Consider the following 23,153-nt stretch of genomic DNA (forward strand, 5'->3'; position numbering starts at 1 on the left):
TGGGTTGGGGGGAGTCCAGAATTAGAGGGCATAGATTTAGGGTGAAAGGGGAAAGATATAAAAGAGACTTAAGGGGCAACTTTTTCGCGCAGAGGGTGGTACGTGTATGGAATGAGCTTCCAGAGGAAGTGGTGGAGGCTAGTACAACTGCAACATTTAAAAGGCATCTGGATGGGTATACGAATAGGAAGGGTTTGGAGGGATATGCGTCGGGTGCTGGCAGTTGGGACTAGATAGATAGACTTACTTAGTGTGGAAACAGGTCCTTCGGCCCAACAAGTCCACACCGACCTTCCGAAGAGCAACCCATCCAGACCCATTCCCCTACATTTACCCCTTCACCTAACCTACACATCTTTGGACTATGGGAGGAAACCGGAGCACCCAGAGGAAATCCACTCAGACACTGGGAGAATGTGCAAACTCCACACACAGTTGCCTGAGGTAGGAATTAACCTGGTCCCTGGCACTGAGGCAACAATGCTAACTGCAGTGCCACCGTGCCGCCCAATTGGGTTGGGATATCTGGTTGGCATGGACGAGTTGGACTGAAGGGTCTGTTTCCATGCTGTGCGTCTCTATGACTCTATATACTTTATAGGTGTAATTCTGTAGGAGTAGGGTGTCATATCTTGCTTTGAAAACTTTCTAAGATTAGTTATGACTAAATAAAAGAGGAGCTTGTAGCAACATTTTAGAATGGGTGAATATGGTCAGCTAGTAGTAATATCACTCTACTATGAATCCAGAAGTAATGCTTTGAGGATACGAGTTCAAACCCTGCTCAGATAGCTGGTGAATTACTTGAGTAAAAGCTAGTCCTAGTAATGGTGACCATGAGACTGTTATCAGTTGTCGTAAGAGCCTATTTCGTTCACTAATACCCTTTCGAGAAGTAAATATGCTTTCGTTACCTGGTCTGCATGTGACCTCCCACTACACAGCAGTGTGGTTGACTGTTAATTGTCCTCTGAAACGACTGAAAAGGCCACTCCCTTCCAAATTAATGGGGGATGAAAGAGTAAAGGAGAGAGATTAGGTAGATATTGAAAGAAAAGAAACATTGGAAACACAAGATTAGGCATACTATCACATAAAGGATGAACAGCAATTTGGACTATTCATGTCAAACAACCTGTTTTGATGGATTAGGTTAGAAAATTGATGTCTTTCCAATAGAGTTTGTCTCTCGTACATGGTGACTTATTGGTAGAATGTAGATTTACTTGCAAAGTGAGTTGGGGTATGTTACCCTCTTTGAGAGTCTGGAAACACTGGAGGGGAGCTTCCTACTGTGGCCTTTTGTACCATACCTGCTTTTAGGCTAAGCTTTGATGGAAAATGGAGATTAAACAGCTGAGGATCTGATTGTGGCATGGGAGACCAAAGAGATGACATAAAACAGAAATGCAGTATAAATATAAATCCTCTTTGCATTGCAAGGAAGTATGTTGTCAACTTTTTTTTTTAAACTATATTTTTGGCCATTTGAGTTTTTCCTTTTTGTAATGTAACAGTCAAAACATCCTGAAACTTTGGTTTATTCTCCTATTATAGATCTTTCCCCGTGAGGTTTTAAACGTCACAGCAGTAAATATCTACAGCTGGGCTTTTGAGAACCGTGAGACCTTTATGTACTGGTTACGACCACATGGAAGCAAGAGCCTTCTCCTCAACAATGAACTGAAGAAAGGCCCAGCATTATTACTGTTTTTCCCCTTCAGCCCGTTGGCTGAGAAACAGCCACTAATGAAGGAGGTGAGAACTAAAGACAGGATAATGGTTTGAATAAAGGTGGAGTTTAAGGTGCCAGGTAATTGTCAATGTTGTACTAATGTTGAATGCGTTTGAGAAATGTTATTTTGATTAGGCAGTGCCATGTTCGTGGCCTATAAGCAAAAGATAAGTGCATTTTATATTGCAGAAGTATTCTTTACTACTAAAAGAATTATCAGAAAGTATATATAAAAGGGGTATCATCTTTCCAATGAGGAGAAAGCAACATAAACAATACACTGGAATTGTACGTCTTCCAACCTCGTCGTCACGGAACCCTGCACCACCCGATTCTACCTCCTTTCCAAGATCCACAAGCCTGACCACCCCGGCCGACCCATTGTTTCCACCCCCCCCCACCTCCATCCAACGCCCCAGAGAAGCCTTCCACATCCATCAAAGTTTTACCTGCACATTCACCAATTTCATTTATTGCATCCGTTGCTCCTGATGCGGTCTCCTCTACATTGGGGAGACTAGATGCCGCCTTGCAAAGCACTTTAGGGAACATCTCTGGGACACCCGCATCAATCAACCCCACCGCCCTGTGGCCCAACGTTTCAACTCCCCCTCCCACTCTGCCGAGGACATGCAGGTCCTGGGCCGCCTCCACCGCCGCTCCCTCACCACCCGACACCAGAAGGAAGAACGCCTCATCTTCCGCCTCGGAACACCTCAACCCAGGGCATCAATGTGGACTTCACCAGTTTCCTCATTTCCTCTCCACCTCCACCCCACCCCAAACCTTACCTCAGTTCAAACCTTCCAGCTCAGCACTGTCCTCCTGACACACTGGAGGCTCTCTTTCTGCATTCCTGATTGAAGGGCTTTTGCTCAATTTTCCAGCTCCTCTGCTGCCTGACCTAATGTGCTTTTCCAGCACCACTCTAATCTTTGGTTTCCAGTATCTGCAGTCCTCACTGTTGCCTTGTACACTGTACAGGACTACTGTGCAAATGTAAATAACAAGTCTGAGGGTGCTGTAGCAGCCTACAGCCTGGAAGACTCAACATTGAATTCTCCAATTTTAAATAAGTTTCTCCCCACACCCCGTCCCCCTCCCTTCCATTCCTCCTATCAACCCTTCCTTCCAGCTACCAACCAGATTAATTCCTCCCGTAGACCAACCAAGCAATACTGTGTTCACCTAAAAGTTACACCCGAAACGTTGACTTCTCTACCTCCAAATGCTGCCTGGCTCGCTGTGTTCTTCCAGCCTCCTGCTTGTCTATGTTGTAAATAACAAGGGCATTTTTAACCCATTGCAGGAACAAAATACTTGAGGCAACAACAGGATCTGACAGCTAAATGGAACCCCATTGTTGCAATGTTTTTACAGATGTAATTACCTCTTTCTTGTTTCTGAATTGATTTACAGTCACTTACTTTTTGCCAGCTGTTACTACTCTCATCAAATAAAGCATAGGAGCTTGTCTTGCAGGCGGCTTCTCCAATTTTAGGTTCTTTGAAATTAAATTTAAGTTTACAACATTTTATTGTGTAACCTTGAAAGACAATATCAGCTCCTGGGATTTGTTTATTTGGACAGCTGAGTTTGCAGAAAGTAAAGATCATTCTGTATTATCCGAGCTAATTGGAAAAATTGAATAAAAAGTGCAGCTGGAAAGGTATTTTGTTCTTTTTTTGGAGCAGGAGAGGGCAAACAATAGGTGAACCAGTTACTGAAGCTACAATGTTCCATTAGGACCATCTGCTCTACAATATGACAGAACTACCTTGGAAGAAGATGGGAAAGATGGATTGTATAGCCCATTAATGCAACGTTATATACACACAAGATGTTTGGTTTTCACTCATCTTTTAATGATCTCTTCCATTGTCATCCATATTTACTATGAAGACAAGGCTTTGACTATGTTTGTGAGACAAATGAAATGCTTTTAAGTTTGAGGCATAATCGGAACCAAACAGGATTCATCCGTGGCTTCAGCTGTTTTTAAAATTGTAAATATTTTTAATGCAAGAAATTTTACTTTATCATTTATTTGATCGAGATCTAATCAAGCCCTACTCTGCATCTTCACTGTTGATTTTGATTGGTTTGTTTACCACATTTGCTAAACCAATTGTAGATTTATCCAATTCTGATTTTCCACTTGACACCCTTTGTTATGTACGATTTCTCCGTTAGACCATTTGTACATTCTTCTAACTGACGACTAATTTTTCCTAGAAGTTATCCCAGTAACAAAGTTAAACTAACTGGTATGCTAATGCTGGGATGATCTTTATAATTTTATTTGAACAAGGTCATAATGTTTGCAGTTCTCCAGAATTCTGGCACTTCCCCTGAGTCCAGGAAACTTCAACCTTCTCTCAGCATCCTTGAATGCATCTCATCTGGTCCTGGTGCCTTGTCAATTTTGAGGACAAACAGCCTATCCAACACTTCAATCAAATAAATTTTGAACTCTATTATTGACTGACTGCCCCTTTCTGTCACCGTGGCCTTGGTAGCATCTCTCTCTATTTGGTAAAGACTGATGCAAAATGTTCATTTAATACCTCAAACATGCTCCCTGCCTCCATGTATATATTCCCTTTCTTTACTCTCTGATCAGTTCCTTCCTCCTTTTAACTACTGTCTTACTGTTTATATGCCTGTAGAAGACTTTGGAATTTCCCTTTACAACTGTTTTTGTAACTGTGTGCTTAGTGGCTTCACAATTTTCTGGCTGTTTCACTTCTGTAGCCCAGATGATGCAACTGAATATAACTTGGAGCTCTCATTCTTGACATTCCAGAAATTTGGATGCACTATTCATGGTAGCCACTATAATACAGAACTCAGAAGTTAAATGCATGGAGCGGTCTGGAAAATCCATAGAGTTTTCCCCTTCAGATTACAGAATGCGCAGCTGGTTAGTTATTCAGTCACATATTAGAATTGAAGAAGTATCTTGTGACCGAAAAGTGGCCATTCTAAATTGCTACTTTTTGCTTGATGCTCCAATGTAGTACATCCCATCACACTTGACTTTCCTTAAATCTATCCTTGGTACAAAAATATAAAGACAGCCACCGGTGTGTGAAAAGAGAGCAGTTGGTGGCACGGTGGCACCGCAGTTAGCACTGCTGCCTCACAATGCCAGACACCCGGGTTCAATTCCTGTCTGTGTGGAGTTTTGCACATTCTCCCCGTGTCTGTGTGGGTTTCCTCCGGGTGCTCCGGTTTCCTCCCACAGTCCAAAAATGTGCAGGTTAGGTGAATTGGCCATGCTAAATTGCCCATAGTGTTAGGTGAAGGGGTAAATATAGGGGAATAAGTCTAGGTGGGTTGCTCTTCGGAGGGTCGATATGGACTTGTTGGGCTGAAAGGCCTGTTTCCACACTGTAAATAATCTAATCAGGAAGGCCAAAGGAACATAGAGAGTAATCTTGACTGTGAATGAATTTGTTAAACCAGTATTTCAAAAGCAATTTATCAGGAAATGATTCAACTTTCTTTTTAACATGGTTTACAATAAGTTACCTCCCTGTAGAGGTATTTGTAATGTATGCAAAGAAAAATGGCTCTTTACAAGCAAACTCCCTCTTTTAGCTGAATAATTGTTGACTTGTCAGGAAGATTTCTCAGCACGTTAAATGGAGAGATTCTAAAAATTGAAACAAATTTTGTTGCAACGTCTAAAAATATCTTTTTGCAAGTTTGTAAGAACCAAGGCTGCAAAGCATGCCATTTTTGCTTCCTCTCTTGATTTTAATGTGGGAACATATTTGACATAATGCATTTGAGGGGAGGAAATGGTTTCACCATACCAATACCACAACCTTAGCATGGTTCTACTTCAAAACTGGCTGGCCTAAATTAATTTCATTACTTTGCTCTTCAAACTGAGTAATGTTAGTTCAGAACGAGAGTGCTTCCTATTTTGGGTCACACTGTACAGATTAAGCATTTGCACGTTGGGTATTGCACAGAGTGATACAGATTAAAATTTACTGCACTCTTGTTTCAACCTTGGATTGATGACCCACTCTGCACCAGTTTGACAATTTTTCATTCCCCACCTCCGCCTTACAATGGTGAGTGAGAACACTAGGTAAAGAGCACTGAGTTGGATATCTGTTGGAATTGAGAATTACCCACTGTGTATTTAGTGTCATACCAGCAAAGCTAGAAGCCTAACTTTAATCTTTTTAATCTGGTTAGAATTTGAACTGAGGTTTGAGGCCAGGGCAGTTGTCTAATATACTTGATTGTTTTTCAAAAGTCATGTTTTTAATAATGAAAAGATATGGATAGGGACAGCCAAGATGATTGTAATGCAGTTCTAATAAAGATGTTTGTTTTAACTTGTTAAAATGACAATAGACAATAGGTGTAGGAGTAGGCCATTCTGCCCTTCGAGCCTGCACCACCATTCAGTACGATCATGGCTGATCATCGTTAATCAGTATCCTGTTCCTGCCTAATTTTCATAACCCTTGATTCCACAATTCTTGAGAGCTCTATCCAACTCTTTCTTAAATGAATCCAGAGACTGGGCCTCCACTGCCCTCTGGGGCAGAGCATTCCACACAGCTACCACACTCTGGGTGAAGAAGTTTCTCCTGATCTCTGTCCTAAATGGTCTACCCCGTATTTTTAAGCTGTGTCCTCTGGTTCGGCACTCACCCATCAGCGGAAACATATTTCCTGCCTCCAGAGTGTCCAATCCTTTAATAATCTTATATGTCTCAATCAGATCCCCTCTCAGTCTTCTAAACTCAAGGGTATACAAGCCCAGTCTCTCCAGTCTTTCAGCGTAAGGTAATCCCGCCATTCCAGGAATTGACCTCGTGAACCTAAGCTGCACTCCTTCAATAGCCAGAATGTCTTTCCTCAAATTTGGAGACCAGAATTGCACACAGTACTCCAGGTGTGGTCTCACCAGGGCCCTGTACAGCTGCAGAAGAACCTCTTTGCTTCTATACTCAATCCCTCTTGTTATGAAGGCCAGAATGCTATTAGCCTTCTTCACTATCTGCTGTACCTGCATGCTTACCTTCATTGACTGGTGTACAAGAACATCCAGATCTCTCTGTACTGCCCCTTTACTACCTCAATGGAATCAATTTAGGTAATCTGCCTTCCTGTTCTTGCCACCAAAGTGGATAACCATACATTTATCCACATTAAACTGCATCTGCCATGCATCTGACCACTCGCCTAACTTGTCCAGGTCACCCTGTAATCTCCTAACATCCTCATCACATTTCACCCTGCCACCCAGCTGAGTATCATCAGCAAATTTGCTAATGTTATTACTAATACCATCTTCTATATCATTAACAGATATTGTAAAAAGCTGTAGTACCCCACTGGTCACTGCCTGCCATTCCAAAATGTTTATCACTACTCTTTGTTTCCTATCAGCCAACCAACTTTCAATCCAAGTTAGTACTTTGCCCCCAATACCATGCGCCCTAATTTTGCTCACTAGCCTCCTATGTGGGACTTTATCAAAAGCTTTCTGAAAGTCCAGGTACACTACATTTACTGGATCTCCCTCGTCCATCTTCAGAGTTACATCCTCAAAAAATTCCAGAAGATTAGTCAAGCATGATTTCCTCTTCATCAATCCATGATGACTCTGACCAATCCTGTTACTGCTATCCAGATGTCGTAATTTCATCCTTTATAATAGACTCCAGCATCTTTCCCACCACTGAGGTCAGACTAACTGGTCTATAATTTCCTGCTTTCTCTCTCCCACCTTTCTTAAAAAGTGGTACAACATTAGCCACCCTCCAATCCGCAGGAACTGATCCCGAATCTATCGAATTCTGGAAAATAATCACCAACGCATCCACGATTTCTCGAGCCACCTCCTTCGGTACCCTGGGATGTAGACCATCAGGCCCCGGGGATTTATCAGCCTTCAAACCTAACAGTCTCTCCAACACCAATTCCTGGCAAATATAAATTCCCTTAAGTTCAGGTCCTTCAGCCACTGTTACCTTAGGGAGATTGCTTGTGTCTTCCCCAGTGAACACAGATCTGAAGTACCAATTCAATTCTTCTGCCAATAGCTTGTTCCCTGTAATATATTCCCCTGTTTCTGACTTCAAGGGCCAAATTTTAGTCTTAACCATGTTTTTTTGCCTTTCACATACCTAAAAAAAACTTTAACTATCCTCCTTTATATTAGTGGCCAGTTTACCTTCGTACCTCATTTTTTCTCTGCGTGTTTCCTTCTTAGTAATCCTCTGTTCTTTAAAAGCTTCCCAGTCCTCCGTTTCCCCATTTATCTTTGCTATGTTACACTTTTTCTCTTTTAACTTTATATGTTTTTTAACTTCCCTCGTCAGCCACGGCCACCTATGCCTCCTCCTAGGATCTTTCTTCCTTTTTGGAATGAACTGATCCTGCAACTTCTGCATTATACATAGAAATATCTGCCATTGTTCCTCCACTGTCATCTATGCTTATGCAAAGTGGCTTCAACCCCTACCCCACCTAGTTATGCAACAATAAAAAAAAGTGTAGTGTTGTGCACATCTTTATATGAAAATTAAAATACTCACATTTATGGATGACTCTGTTTTGCAAGAGTGAATTTACATATTTTGCCCAGAACAAGGGATTGGAGAGTATCTCATCTGTACTAAGTCTCCACAGAGTATTTTCTGAAACAATACATTTTATTGAAATTAAATCTGGTAGCCAACAATCCCACCAATTCATACAATCAGCAGCTTCAAAACAATACTGCTTTTCATGTCATCCCACGATATGTTTTCAAAAAAATGAAAGTCTACAGTATTTTATTCATATAAAGTGAAGCTGTAAGGATGTGCGTTTTTTTTTAATTCCAATTTTAAAATGAACATTTATATCAGGACAACCTACTTTAATTTGCTGATGTTTGGCCTCCTTTCAGTGACTGAAAGTGCTGAATTTAACAGCAGTTCATCCTGTACTGATTGCTTATTATCAACAAAATAAATTTCAGTTTTCATTATGAGCATGCACCTCCAATTCTTGCTATAGTTGGAATTCATATATGATTGCTCATTGATTTCTAGCTAGCAGGATCAGCTGAATAACTTAAGCCACAAATAAACCTGTGTTCCAACAGGACAAAGTGAGGGGGAAAAATAAGAAGGGCTTATGCCCGAAACGTCGATTCTCCTGTTCCCTGGATGCTGCCTGACCTGCTGCGCTTTTCCAGCAACACATTTTCAGCTCTGATCTCCAGCATCTGCAGACCTCACTTTCTCCGGAAAAATGTTAAAACCCAGTGTGCAGGAATACTGCCTCAAATACACTTTAAATCAATTTTATTATGATGCAAAGGTGTATTGGGGTGGATGTGTAATATGTGGAAAACCTTTTATGTGCAGTGGCTGTATATTTTTTATTTATCCTGTTAATTGGGCTACTGTTCCTCATTGCTTGGTATTGTCATTCTCAACCAATGACATGGTCCTTAGCACCAAACCTTTCATGAAGTGTAACCCTGTGTCGTGCACTAAGACTCTAAACCCACTTAAAAATAGTGAAGTTTAGTAACAAATGTTCAAATTTTGTTTTCCATTTTCTGCACCAAAATAATGTTTGTGATCTCATGTTGATTTAGTTTCCCTGGTTGGTGCAGCCCTCCATAACCTTATCCAAATGCCTGTTATTCATGAGGAGTAGACCTCTATGTTGAGTGTGGGTATGCTACTGCAGTCTGGGATGGTACATCATATCCAGCCCTTCTGCCCTTTTCTAAACAAAAAAGCAGAGGTCGCTCATTGGGTCAGGTTGGGATATTCCAGCTGTCATTTTATTGCATTTTTGACTAGTTAAGTAATGCAGAACTAAGATCAGAAATATCCGATTTTTTTTTTTTTGTTTCTCTCTCTGTCTCTTAGATAACTGAAGTTGCCCTTAAATATCACAATTGTAACAACAGCAAGAGCGTTCAGCGTGTGCTCCAATATATGGAAGAGACCAATCAGGCTGACCGCAAAGATCAGGCCACAGATTCTTTTCCACATGAAATGGAACCTTTCTTCCAGATGAAGAAATCTTGTTGCAATACAATAATGCTTCCTCAGTGGAATCGTATATCCCAAACTCTCAACATCTGTGAGTTGTGCATTAATCAGACAGTTGGAATTCGACCAAGTGTGATCCACCTTGTTCAGTGCAATTTTATAGAGATGGAGGCAGCACTGGATTCGTTCTACCTCAGAGAGCACACGTTTTTCCATCCGCGAACAAACACTGTAGAATGCAGCAACATTTTGAGCTATTACAGTCCTTTCAACTACTACACTGTTTGCTGCAGGACATTTAACAGTTTGTTTAAACCTGATCAAGTTACCCCTTCAGAACTGGTTTTCAGTGAAGAGCAGAAGAGTGGGGTGATGATGACCCACCGCTTTCCTCATGTTGAGGACAGAATATCGACTCTTCTCGAACTGCATCACAGTCAAAGCCACATTACAGGACTTAGCTGTAATACCAATAAAACTCTGAACATTTACTTGATGGATTCAAATTTGCACTGGAGATTTGCCACTAGATTAGGAGCCAATGAGTCTGCACAAGTGCAAGAATTTGCTACAATTATTGACCTGTTGGATGAAATTCATTATGTCCTTGACCAAAGGCAGATTCTTGATAAATCTTCTATTGGTACGTAGCTACGTAAAGGTATATTTAATGTGGCTGAGATGTTGATGACTTGTAATACTTTACATGGTTTAACACTGCTGATTTTAAAAAATCTCTGGTTCCAATTTGCAGACTCCAGTCCAAGTACAAATGCTACTTTGATGAAATGAATTTGGTCAAATTTTATCCCTTCTCCATTTTGGTTTCTTCATTTAACAGTCCCAGATCAACTTAATGAATATGCTCTGAATTTAGATAGGCTTTTAGTTCTGTTTGCCATAATCCATCATGCACTTTCTTGAATCATGGTTTCAAGATTGATTCTAAATTAACCAGTATACCTGAATTTCCCTTGCATCTTTGAAAATATGGCCCAAGCTTTAGCTCTTCATCTAGATTCAATTGAGCTCACTGTCTGCATTAACCACTTGAGTAATGATGTATGCAAATATTTCAGTCTTACTCAACCTTACTATTTAGGGCCTAGATTAGAGTGGTGCTGGAAAAGCACAGCAGGTCAGGCAGCATCTGAGGAGCAGGAATGGAGGACTGAAGGGCTTTTGCCTGAAACCTCAATTTTCCTGCTCCTTGGATGCTGCCTGACCTGTGCTTTTTCAGTGCCACTCTAATCTAGACTCTGGTTTCCAGCATCTGCAGTCCTCACTTTTGCCTACTTACTGTTTAGGGTATTGACTACTTGTTCTTCTCCCTCGCTTGATGCTTGCCCCTCCCAGGTCTCTTGTGGCACAATGATATTGTGGGCCTCTTCAAATTAAAGGTCAGTGTTTTAACATCATTTCCCATACTTGATAATCTCCTTTTGGATATGTGCACGTGTGGACATCAGCTCAGGATGGAATCTGACTTGGCTGCTTTGTTCCATTTGTTTGGAAAGGTCACCCAACACACTGCATCAAGACTTGGATATGAACATTGAATGCCTAATGTTCAGCTGAGGTGTTAAACAGTGTCTTCCCCTGTCTTCCAGGAACTAGTTTGTCTTAAGTCTACTGAAAATCAGAGGAAAGCTCCCTCAACATTTTGTAGCAATAATTTAACTTATATTTAAAGATACCAGTCCTGTTCCTTTTCCAATTTTTATAAAATGTCTACAGTGTGGAAGGAAGCCTTTTGGCCAGTCGTGTCCACACCCACCCTCCAAAGAGCATCCCACCTAGACCCAAGCCATTCCCGCAACCCTGCTTTTCCAAGGCTAATCCGCCTAGTCTGTATATCCCTGGATTCTCGGTATTTCAGTATGGCCAATCCAACTACCCTACACATTTTTGGACTACAGGAGAAAACTGGAGTACAAAGAGGAAACCCACACAGACGTGGGGAAAATGTGCAAGCTCTGATTTTATAACAACTTATGAAGCAAACCATATTGGGAATAACAATAAGTTTAACAGCAAATTGTATAAGTGTTTGTGCAGTCACATTCAATGTACATAACACTTTTTTTTCAGCTCGAGTCCAAACTCTGTGGTTTCCAGTTCTGGGATGCTAGTTATTTATTGCTTGATGTTCTGAATTGTGAACTCTTAAAGCTGTAGACTGTAAATCATCGTTGGTCTGCAACAAGCAATGGTCATTAACATGATAAAAGTTTTGTTTATCATTTTGCTGTTTCAGAAAACATTATAAAGAATTATAGCAGGACATACAGTCCATTAAGTCGGCATCTTATTGCTGGAACAAAATCTCAAGCTCAGGAAAAATATTTAATTGCTGAAGTCACGACCCAGACTTTTGACAACATAGTTCTGGATGCTGAAAAGGTTAGCCCGAGGTTTTTCTTGCTATTTTCATGTCTGAGTGACAGTTTGTATGTGCTGTTAAAAATGCCATTGTACATTTTTTGTAACTATGATATTTAGATTGTAAGATTAGAATGTAGCAAATTCTCATGTCAATTCCTATTTCTCTACAAAACACATATACTAAAAGTTTATTCTTGGGCAATGGGTCTGTGCCAGGTGGGAGATGGTCTGCAAAATTTGTTTAAGCTTTATACTGATTTTGTGTTCCTGCTACATTTCTTCTCAATGTTGCAAATTTAAGTCTGTGAATAAAAATGTGTTTCTACACCACTAGCCATTTCTAAGCAATTGTGAGGAAACCTTACATTTTGACGAGTGTTTCTGTCATAAGATTTTTAAAAATTCCTCCTCTTCCTCCACTGTTGAAAGTCATGATTCATGATGGTATATGGTTATTGCAGGCACTGGCCTCCTTCTGGTTCCTTGCCTGAATTGGAAAGTATGACCCCAAATAATGTTTGAGAAGGCAAGGTATCATATTGGACTTGCTCTGTTTTACAATAATATTCTGGATTAGTAGTGCTGGAAGAGCACAGCAGTTCAGGCAGCATCCGAGGAGCAGTAAAATCGACGTTTCGGGCAAAAGCCCTTCCTTTATTCCTGATGAAGGGCTTTTGCCCGAAACGTCGATTTTACTGCTCGGATGTTTCCTGAACTGTGCTCTTCCAGCACCACTAATCCAGAATCTGGTTTCCAGCATCTGCAGTCATTGGCCATATTGTTTTTACTTTTACAATAATGTGGAGTAACTAAGCAGGAACCCTGGAAATTTACTTGGGATTGTCATACCCCTCCACTGTCTTCCTGCTAATATTGAAACCAGCTATAGTGTCTAATGTTTAGCTAAGTTGAGGAGGTTGGAACAGATGAGGAAACCAGTTTTGAAACTTGTACATTGGATTTGATTTATTATTGTCACATGTACCTAAGTACAGTGGAAAGTTTTTTGTTTTGTGCTCAGTACTGGCAGAACATGCCATCCAAAGATGCAAAGATCATAGGGTGACTGAACAGAGCAAGGAATGCAAAGTTACGGCTGCAAAGAAGTACAAAAAGCAAGGTCGATATTAGCTTTGAAATCAGAGAGGTACATTCAGAAGTCTAATAACAGCTGGGAATAAGCTGTTCTTAAGTGTGTTTTAAGTTTTTGTATCTTCTGAGTGACTGAAGAGGTTGGAAAAGATGTTAACTGAGATGGGAGGGGTCTTTGTTGGCTGCCTTTCTGCAGCAGTGAGAAGTGTAGATGAAGTTGATGGGTGTAAGGTTGGCTTGCGTGACTGGGCTGTGTTCGAAACTTTGTGTAATTAGCCATTATCAACCAATTTTTTTTTTGACATTTTTGCTGACTAACTCTGATTTTTTTTTAAAATTTATATTTTAAACTGTCAAATTGAAATGAATCACAGGATTGCATTATTTCATCTCCTCCAAAGAGGAGAGGTTAATACTTTGATACAATTCCATAGATGCTGGCAAGTCTCTGCCTTCTTGCCTAAACACTTGTTTGATTTTGTTATCTGTTTCACCGTAGAGTCATAGAGATGTACAGCATGGAAACAGACCCTTCGGTCCAACCCGTCCATGCCGATCAGATATCCCAACCCAATCTTGTCCCACTGCCAGCACCCGGCCATATCTTTCCAAAACCCTTCCTAATCATACCAGACTTGTCATTGGAACTAACCTTGATCTTGTTCTCCATTGACCAATTCTGGAAAATGTGTAAAGGACATTGTTGGGATAGCATGTAAGAACAGCAACCCTGGCAGCTGTTTTTTCTTCCCTCACTCCCTAACTTGAGGCTAGTAAAACCTAATTGTAACACCCTTATCAGATGGCTTGCCTAACACATGTAACAAATAGAACTTCCAATCTTATCACTGCTGCTATCAAAATCTGAATTGTTGTAAAATTGTAATTTTGCAAACAAATATTTTGTGCAGACTCTTGTATACAATCCATATTCCTCCCTTGTTTGGTCTTTTGTTTGAAGTTGCTGGTTGAAGGCAGCTGTATACAGGCTTTGTGTGAAATTCCTCATGAGTGACATGGATAGGCAATGAGGGCTGTGGCAAGTTAGTCATTCAGTACAGCAAGACAGCTCAAGCCTGGCTTTGAGGAGTTCCAATGAGTAAAGTGCAGAATGAAAAGAGCTGAAAAATGTCTGGCTAATTTTTGTTATTGTAAACTTCTTCGCACACACAGGCCAATTGCCCCATAAATTCCATGCCAGCTCTCAGTATAGCAATCCAGGCAGTTCTGTTCACCATTAGGTAAAAACAATGACTGCAGATGCTGGAAACCAGATTCTGGATTAGAGTGATGCTGGAAGAGCACAGCAGTTCAGGCAGCATCCGAGGAGCAGTAAAATCGCCATTAGTCATGTACAATTTGAAACATTATTTCTGTTACTGTCTCTACAGTGCTGCCAAATCTGCTAAGTTTCTCCACCATTCTTTTTGTTTTTAGATTCCCAGCATCTGCAGAATTTTGCTTCTCTTAACCCTCTCTGCAAATATATTGGCAAGTTTTTAAAATTATAATCTGCCTTTTGTAAATATGCTAGAAATGCAGGTTGTTGAAGTTCCAACACATTGTAATTATGATATCTCGTAGGTGTTGCTTTTCCAGTTTTTTTTATATTTGGGAAAATTTGTAATATTTGTTTAGTTTCTGAACCCATTGCCAATTCATGTCTCCTTGTAGATTGTGAGAATGACGCACCTTCTGAACGTTTGGTTTAGTGTGTGCATAAATCCACCTTTTCTATTCACAGAATTGTTTATTTTTCTTTAAATTAATGTATATTTGAAACTTTAACTGCTTTTGTGATTGCTTCATTAGTGGTAAGGCTTGTGGTTTCTTTCTAATCTTCATCTTGGTAGGCACAGTCATTCAAATAGCATTATATAAATTGTACAAATTTTATACATCGAAGGTTATTTTTTGTGCCATTTATTCAGTAACGAAACATTTTGCCATGATGTGTCATGTTTGCAAAATGTCTAAATTGAAAGCCAAACCTTTGAGCAGTTTTCTATTTGGTTCAATCCTAGTTGTTTTAAATCTTTGATAGTTTCTTTAATAAAATACTTTTCCTTCTTTTAATAAAGTACCCTGTCGGTATTATTTTTACAATTTCGAACATAATGCAGGTGGACTGGGTAAATAATGTTGCTAGTGGATCTAAAGAAAGGGAATTCATGGAATGCTTACAGGATGGCTTTTGGAACAGCTTGTCATGGAGCCCACAAGAGAGCAGGCTATTCTGGACCTAGTGCTTTGCAATGAACCAGACTCTATAAAAGATCTTAAAGTAAGGGAACCCTTAGGAAGTAGCGACCATAATATGATAGAGTTCAGTCTGGAGTTTGAAAGGGAGAAGGCAAAATCGGATGTAATGGTGTAACAGTTGAATAAAGGTAATTATGAGAGCATGAGAGAGGAACTGACAAAGTTAACGTAGATTCATCTTTCTGACACTGGAAATATATAAGTAATCGCTCACCTGGAGTGGTGGTTGTAGGATCCGTCGAGCACAGAAGCTTGCCATCTTTACAAAAGCTGAATTGCACAACAAAGTTATATTTTTACACACATTTTATCTGTTTTATTTTATTCACTTTTTCAAATAATGTATCAATCCATGGTCAACAATGATTCTACATTGCAAACAGGCGTGGATAAGGCAGGCTGCTCCATATGCTGTAGGTAGGCCCACCACAGAATTCTTCATCTCTGATCTTCACTTATAGCTAGAGTACTTACATAGTTTGTCCATTTCTGTTTTTAGTTAACAGTAACCTCCAGGCTGTTAATTGTTGGGCTATTCATGGATGATAGTGCCATTGGATTACAAGGGGAGATGGTTAGACTCTAGCTAGTTGGAGACAGTCATTATTAAAGAAAAAGAGAGATCCTATAAAGTGGTTAAGAACAGTGGGAAATCAGAAGATTGGGAGGGATACAAAAGCAAACAGAGGATAACAAAGAGTGTAATAAGAAATGAGAGGATCAAATATGAAGGTAGGCTAGCCAGTTATATTAGAAATAATAGTAAAAGTTTCTTTCAGTACATAAGAAACAAACGACAGGCAAAAGTAGACATTGGGCCACTTCAAACTGATGCAGGAAGCCTAGTGATGGGAGATAAGGAAATAGCAGGAGAACTTAATAAGTACTTTGCGTCAGTCTTCACAGTGGGAGACATGAGTAATATCCCAAAAATTAAAGGGTGTCACGGGGGTGAGTTGAGTATGGTTGCCATTACGAAAGAGATAGTGCTAGAATAGTTAAAAAGTCTTAAAATTGATAAATCTCCTGGCCCCGATGGGATACACCCTAGAGTTCTGAGAGAGGTGGCTGAGGAAATAGCAGAGGCATTGGTTGAGATCTTTCAAGAGTCACTGGAGTCAGGAAAGGTCCCGGATGATTATAAGATGGCTGTTGTAACCCCCTTGTTCAAGAAAGGATCAAAGCAAAAGATGGAAAATTATAAGCCAATCAGCTTAACCTCGTTTGTTGGTAAAATTCTCGAATCCATCATTAAGGATGAGGTTTCTAAATTCTTGGAAGAGCAGAGTCTGATTAGAACAAGTCAACATGGATTTAGTAAAGGGAGGTCATGCCTGATAAACCTGTTGGAATTTTTTGAAGAGGTAACAAGTAGGTTCGACCAGGGAAACCCAGTGGATGTGGTCTATCTCGACTTTCAAAAGGCCTTTGATAAGGTGCCATACGGGAGGCTGCTGAGCAAGGTGTGGGCCCATGGTGTTCGAGGTGAGCTGCTGGGATGGATTGAGGATTGGCTGTCTAACAGAAGGCAGAGAGTTGTGATAAAAGGTTCTTTTTCAGAATGGCAGCCGGTGACGAGCGGTGTCCCGCAGGGTTCGGTGCTGGGGCCACAGCTGTTCGCATTATATATTAATGATTTGGATGAGGGAACCGGGGGCATTCTAGCGAATTTTGCCGATGATACGAAGTTAGGTGGACAGGCAGGTGGTACTGAGGAAGTGGGGAGGCTACAGAAGGATCTAGACCGGTTGGGAGAGTGGTCCAGGAAATGGCTGATGGAATTTAACGTGAGCAAGTTCGAGGTCTTGCACTTTGGCAAAAAGAATAAAAGCATAGACTACTTTCTAAATGGTGAGGAAATTAATAAAGCCAAAGCACAAAGGGATCTGGGAGTGCTAGTCGAGGATTCTCTAAAGGTAAACATGCAGGTTGAGTCCGTGATTAAGAAAGCGAATGCAATGTTGTCTCTTATCTCAAGAGGGTTGGAATATAAAAGCAGAGATGTACTAGTAAGACTTTATAAAGCTCTGGTTAGGCGCCATTTGGAGTACTGTGTCCAGTTTTGGTCCCCACACCTCAGGAAGGACATACTGGCACTGGAACGTGTCCAGCGGAGATTCACACGGATGATCCCTGGAATGACAGGTCTAACATATGAGGAACGGCTGAGGATACTGGGATTGTATTCGTTGGAGTTTAGAAGATTAAGGGGAGACTTAATAGAGGCGTACAAAATAATACATGGCTTGGAAAAGGTGGATGCTAGGCAATTGTTTCCGTTAGACGAGGAGACTAGGACCTGTGGACACAGCCTTAGAATTAGAGGGGGTCATTTCAGAACAGAAATGCGGAGATATTTCTTCAGCCAGAGAGTGGTGGGCCTGTGGAATTCATTGCCACGGAGTGCAGTGGAAGCCGGGACGCTAAATGTCTTCAAGGCCGAGATTGATAGATTCTTGTTGTCTAGAGGAATTAAGGGCTACGGGGAGAACGCTGGTAAGTGGAGCTGAAATGCGCATCAGCCATGATTGAATGGCGGAGTGGACTCGATGGGCTGAATGGCCTTACTTCCACTCCTATGTCTTATGGTCTTATAATGGGACCCAAGTACTGTTCATAGTCATTGTGGAAAATGTGTCTGGGAGGTAAATAATGCTTTATTGAATGGAAATATTTTAGAATTGAAAGTTTGAAAAATAATATATTTTTGGTGTGGCATCAAGATTCTGTCCTGTCTTCATCCATATAAACAAAAGTCTAGGCTTCTAGTCCCCACCCACTTTAGATGATCAATACTTGTCCAGGAAATCAAATTAACCCATGTAAACTCCACCTGGTATGTAGCCAACCTTCCCAGTGATCTTATGCATAGTCAAATGACAGGTTGTATTCACCATCTAAGACAGTTCAATGGCGTTTGTTCCAAGGGATGGTCACAACTTGTTGTGTAGTTCGTTTTTTTTAAAAGGTATTTGTATTCTGATTCTTCCTGGAATACCAGCGTGAATTTTATAATCAAAGTACTTGAATTTCACAATAAATGTGTGTAATTATTTTTTAATCAAAGTTGAACGTAAAAATGAAGGTGAATAGCAGCTATCTCCTCTTCATTCTCATCCTAAATTAGTTGTTTCTTCCCTTAGGGACCAATGTAATGGGGAGGTGGAAGGTAACATAGTCTTATTATTTTGGTCAGGTCTTTGCATGATATTGTGCTGACTGACTTTACAATACTGTGTTCTCTTACAGAATGTTTTGTTACTCTACTACACTCAATGGTGTGGATTTTGCACTGCTCTCAATCATGTGTTCATTCAGGTTGCCCGTCTATTCCATGCTAATGATGGAATTATAATAGCCAGGTGAGAAATAATCGCAGTTGTTTCAAAACAACATTTCCTTTGCCCTGCTTTTTTTCAGTTCCCCGTTGTGTGTCTCTTTGTTCCTGCAGCTATTCTATCCTGACATGGACATATATCGCTGTTCCTTCAATGTCACTGGGCACACAATCCTGGAACTCCATCCATAAGGGCATTGTGTGGCTAGGTGCGGCACGTGGGCTGTAGCTGTTCATTAAAACAGCTCACCACCACCTTCTCAAGGACAGCTAGGGACAGGCAATAAATGTTGGCCAGCCAGCGATGCCCACGTCCCACAAGTGAATAGAGCCTGTTTAGTCAGGATCAATGCTGAAAATGTGTTGCTGGAAAAGCGCAGCAGGTCAGGCAGCATCCAAGGAGCAGGAGAATCGACGTTTCGGGCATCTCCAGTCAAGATTAATGACATATCTCGAATAACTCCAAACATGCATTCAGTCTTGGTTTTCAAAAATCTTGTCTCTCAAAATTAACTATTTCGGGTGTGATGTTCCATTTCTTTCTTTGAAGGTATACTGATGATGAGAAAATACCAAGGGGACATATCTGCTTATATTAGACATGTCATTGAGATATCTGCATACCCGTTTTATTAAATGGCTTCCATACAGTCATCTTGCCTTTGGAAAAAGCCATGACTATAATTTGTATCTAAAATTATCATTGCCAGGATTGTCATTTATTTCAAGAAATTCTGGTAGTCTTGCAGGTGAGTGAGTGTTTTTAGAGAGTTGGGAGGAGGGAGGTGCTACAGGGGGGGTCAAGAAAGAGGTTACAGTTCTGTAATGTGGTCATTCTGAAAGACAGCATTCATTGGAACCAGAAGACAGCCTGTAGGCAGTGGGGACAAATAGGTCATTTTCAAGTTGGCAAATTGTAACTAGCTGAGTGCCATAAGGATCAGTGTTGGTTCCTCAACTGTTTACAGTCTATAGCATTGACCTGTTTGTTGGAGGTTAATGTATGTTGACTCAAGTTAGGTAAGGAAATACATCAGGCGAAAGTGAGAACTTCAGATGTTGGAGATTAGAGTCAGGAGAGTGGTGCTGAAAAAGCACAGTAGGTCAGGCAGTATTCGAGGAGCAGGAAAATCGACGTTTTGGGCAAAAGCCCTTCATCAGGAATCCTAAACTCCGTCACCAATGAAAACTCTCAGTACCTGCACTGCATAAACTCAGTAACCAAGATCCATTGTGTTCTGTGAAGAGAACTCCACAGATCAATGGGCCTCCCATTTCCTTCATAAGGAAATACATTGTCAGGAGGATGTAGAGAGTCTGCGTGACGAAACTTGGTAGGGTGGATCCTGAAAAGATCCTTCTTCTCTGTCTGTTTCCATGCTGTACATCTCTATGATTCTCTTGTAGGAACGAATAGAACTGGGAGATGGTGTTTTAAAAATAAGAGAGCTTGCTTTTATCGTTGAGATGAGACCACCACCTTCCCCTCAACTATGAAGCCCATTGTTCTATGGTGTTCTCTTAACACAATGGATGTCCGTCACTGAATTTATTTAGTACAGGTATTGAGATTTTTCATTGATGAGGGAGTTTAGGATTCTGTGAGGAGTTGAGACTGCAATCAGATCCATTATGATATTATTCAATGGCAGAGAAGGCTTCTAGATCTGAATGGCTTACTCTCACTCCTAAGGTCTGTGTTTCATCAGTGAGCTTAAGCTAACTGGTGGTTATGTGGGATAACATACAAATGCCAGTGCAGTGTTAAGCAAGCGCGACATTCTCTGATGGAGTGTTTTGAAATGAGTTGGTTTGCTAGAAGCCTGCTTACTTGTTCAGGTAGATTTTGTTTATTCAACCTATTTTTCTGATCCTACTGCTCAGATATTAATCCACCACCATCAAATGGAACTTGAACCTGGGCTTCCGAGTCCAGAGACACAATGTTTGAGCCATGAGGGCCCCTTCAGGTAGATCTAGCTGTTCTTGCAATGGTCTGTTCAACTTGGCCCCTCTCCTTGAATTGATAGTCATAGGGATGTACAGCATGGAAACTCTTCGGTCCAACTTGACCATGCTAACCAGATATCCTAAATTAATCTAGTCCCATTTACCAGCATTCCCTCTAAACCCTTCCTATTTATGTATCCATCCAGGTGCCTTTAAATGTTGTAATTGTACCCATCTCCTCCACTACCTCTGTCAGCTCATTTCATAAACGCAGCACCCTGTGTGGAATAAGTTGCTTTAACTCGTTGTTGAGCTCATGCCTGACTGGGGTCTTCCTGTAACAGAACACCTGCTTTATTTGCTAATATAGCAACTGTTAAACTTCTAAGAACTGTTTTTGAAACATTTGACAGATGGAATTGGAAATATTACAAAGGTAAATGATCATTTCTTGTACATTGTTGCAGAGGATACATTACATTATCATGGCTTTGCAGAGTCTGCATTGAATTTCTAAACTGAGGACTGTTTAATAAAATTGTCATGTTAAACCAACAGATTGCAATAAATTGTCTGAACTTCAAAGACTTGCATAAGGATTCAGTATAACCTCCCCCTCTTAGAAGTACAGTTTTTGACACAAAAGCTTATTGTATGTGACATTTGATTAGTTACTACAACTTTGCATGGCAAACAATTAAGCTATTTTTGGAGTGAACTGAACCAGGGACACTTATTCAGTGAAAACTGCAGTGCATAATTCTAAAGCAAAGTTATTGTTGATTGTAAGTTTTCAAAAATTCAAAATGATTTAAATGTGCCTGTGTAATAGTTTATATATGTAAAAGCAGATAGTAATTGGAAAAATGAAATGCAAAATGACTTGCCAAAAAATGCAAAAAAGTGTTTTATCAAACTGGAAATAATCTTTAAAGCTGTAAGTTACTGACTTGCAGCTAAATCCATGCAATCTAGGTATTATGCACATAGAACCTATTGCAAATGAGTGCAGTATATCATACTGTATGGTTTTAAACTTCTTTACAGTTGCTGTGAATGAGTTTGCCAAAGTCATTTAAGTTCTTCATCCAATTTAGCTTTTGTACCTATACTCAGAAATTGATCCTGATTTGTGTTTTGGTGCTCCTTTTCCACAGGATTCACAAAGTTGCTCTTGTACTTTCAGAATCAATGTTGCCAAAAATGATCTTCCTTGGGAGTATATGGTTGACCAACTTCCAACTGTTCTATTTTTCCCCAGTAAGAGGTAAGGCCTGAATGAATAAAACTGCATGTATTTTTATTAGTGCTCATTTGCTTATAAATACTCCCAGCTGTAATAACTTGGGAATTTGAGTTTATTATTTTCAGTATTTGTCTGAACGTGATTGTATTACTGTTGGAGCTGCTTTTACACGCTTGGGCCCTCCTGATGTGGCCAGCTCTTGTGCAGTATGAAATTTACCACAACTCCAGCACCAGCTTCTGAAAGACCGTGGCTGTGCACTGGAAACCAGCAACCTGAAGTGCAGCACTTGCCTTAATATAATTGTAGCTTCACAACTGAGTTCAGTTGTTAGAGAGATCGTGTGCTGTTACACTACACAATGGGGATGTTCCTTTGAGCTCCATTGGACCAAAACATGTTGCTGCCTAGGCTTGCAGTTGCCTTTTTTTTTGTTTTCAACGAAAATTATTTTTCATGTAAGTGCCAGTAAACCAAGAGGTGGTGGGTAAACCGACATGGAAGGAGATTGTTGGCTTAAAGCAGCCAGTTAAACGGACTGAGTTGCTTTTGAACATTTTCAACCACAAATGAGTAATGCACGTTTTAATGCACGTTTTAATGCAGTTATTATTTCAGCTTTATAGCACTTACCAACGCCTCAAAACCAAATCCGCTATCGCTGATGATTCTTTTTTAACGGTTCCTTACCTTGCATCTTAATAATTTATTTGAAGTGTTGTGTTTGAAATATTTTGAACTGGCTCTCTGACCCTTTCCAAGCAAGAACTTGCATTTATATATTGCTTCACAACTTCAGGCTACTCCAGAACACTTCCAAGCCAATCAATTATTCTTGCAATATGATCTAGTGACTGTTACAAATGCAGGAAAATGACTTGAAAGTAAAATTATTCCTAAAGTATCAGCCCTGTGGCACTTTGTGGCATTGTGCTGAACTAATTCATGATACAGTTTCTGAGCTGTGCATTTCACAAGCTACATTAGGCCATACTTTTGATTTTTTTAAAACTATTCACTAAGCAAGTCTGCAGCACAGTAAACAGAATTAACAATTGGGCAGAATGTGCAAGCTCAGCATGAATATTTTTCAGTCACTAAGTATGTCAGAGG

At 40.4% G+C, this 23,153-nt stretch overlaps 1 protein-coding gene across 3 annotated transcripts in view; it reads left to right on the forward strand.

The window, feature by feature from the left end:
- Positions 1-23,153, forward strand: part of txndc11 (thioredoxin domain containing 11) — an 81,154-nt gene that overhangs the window by 52,584 nt on the left and 5,417 nt on the right. For all 3 annotated transcript variants that reach the window (XM_043711987.1, XM_043711988.1, XM_043711989.1), the window contains 5 exons: positions 1,558-1,758; positions 9,643-10,411; positions 12,026-12,171; positions 18,757-18,869; positions 21,981-22,061. In XM_043711987.1, coding sequence (XP_043567922.1) covers positions 1,558-1,758; positions 9,643-10,411; positions 12,026-12,171; positions 18,757-18,869; positions 21,981-22,061 — 1,310 coding nt within the window. The remainder of the gene's footprint in view (positions 1-1,557; positions 1,759-9,642; positions 10,412-12,025; positions 12,172-18,756; positions 18,870-21,980; positions 22,062-23,153) is intronic.

This window comes from Chiloscyllium plagiosum, chromosome 21 (assembly GCF_004010195.1).
Source record: "Chiloscyllium plagiosum isolate BGI_BamShark_2017 chromosome 21, ASM401019v2, whole genome shotgun sequence".
NCBI classification, from domain to species: domain Eukaryota; kingdom Metazoa; phylum Chordata; class Chondrichthyes; order Orectolobiformes; family Hemiscylliidae; genus Chiloscyllium; species Chiloscyllium plagiosum.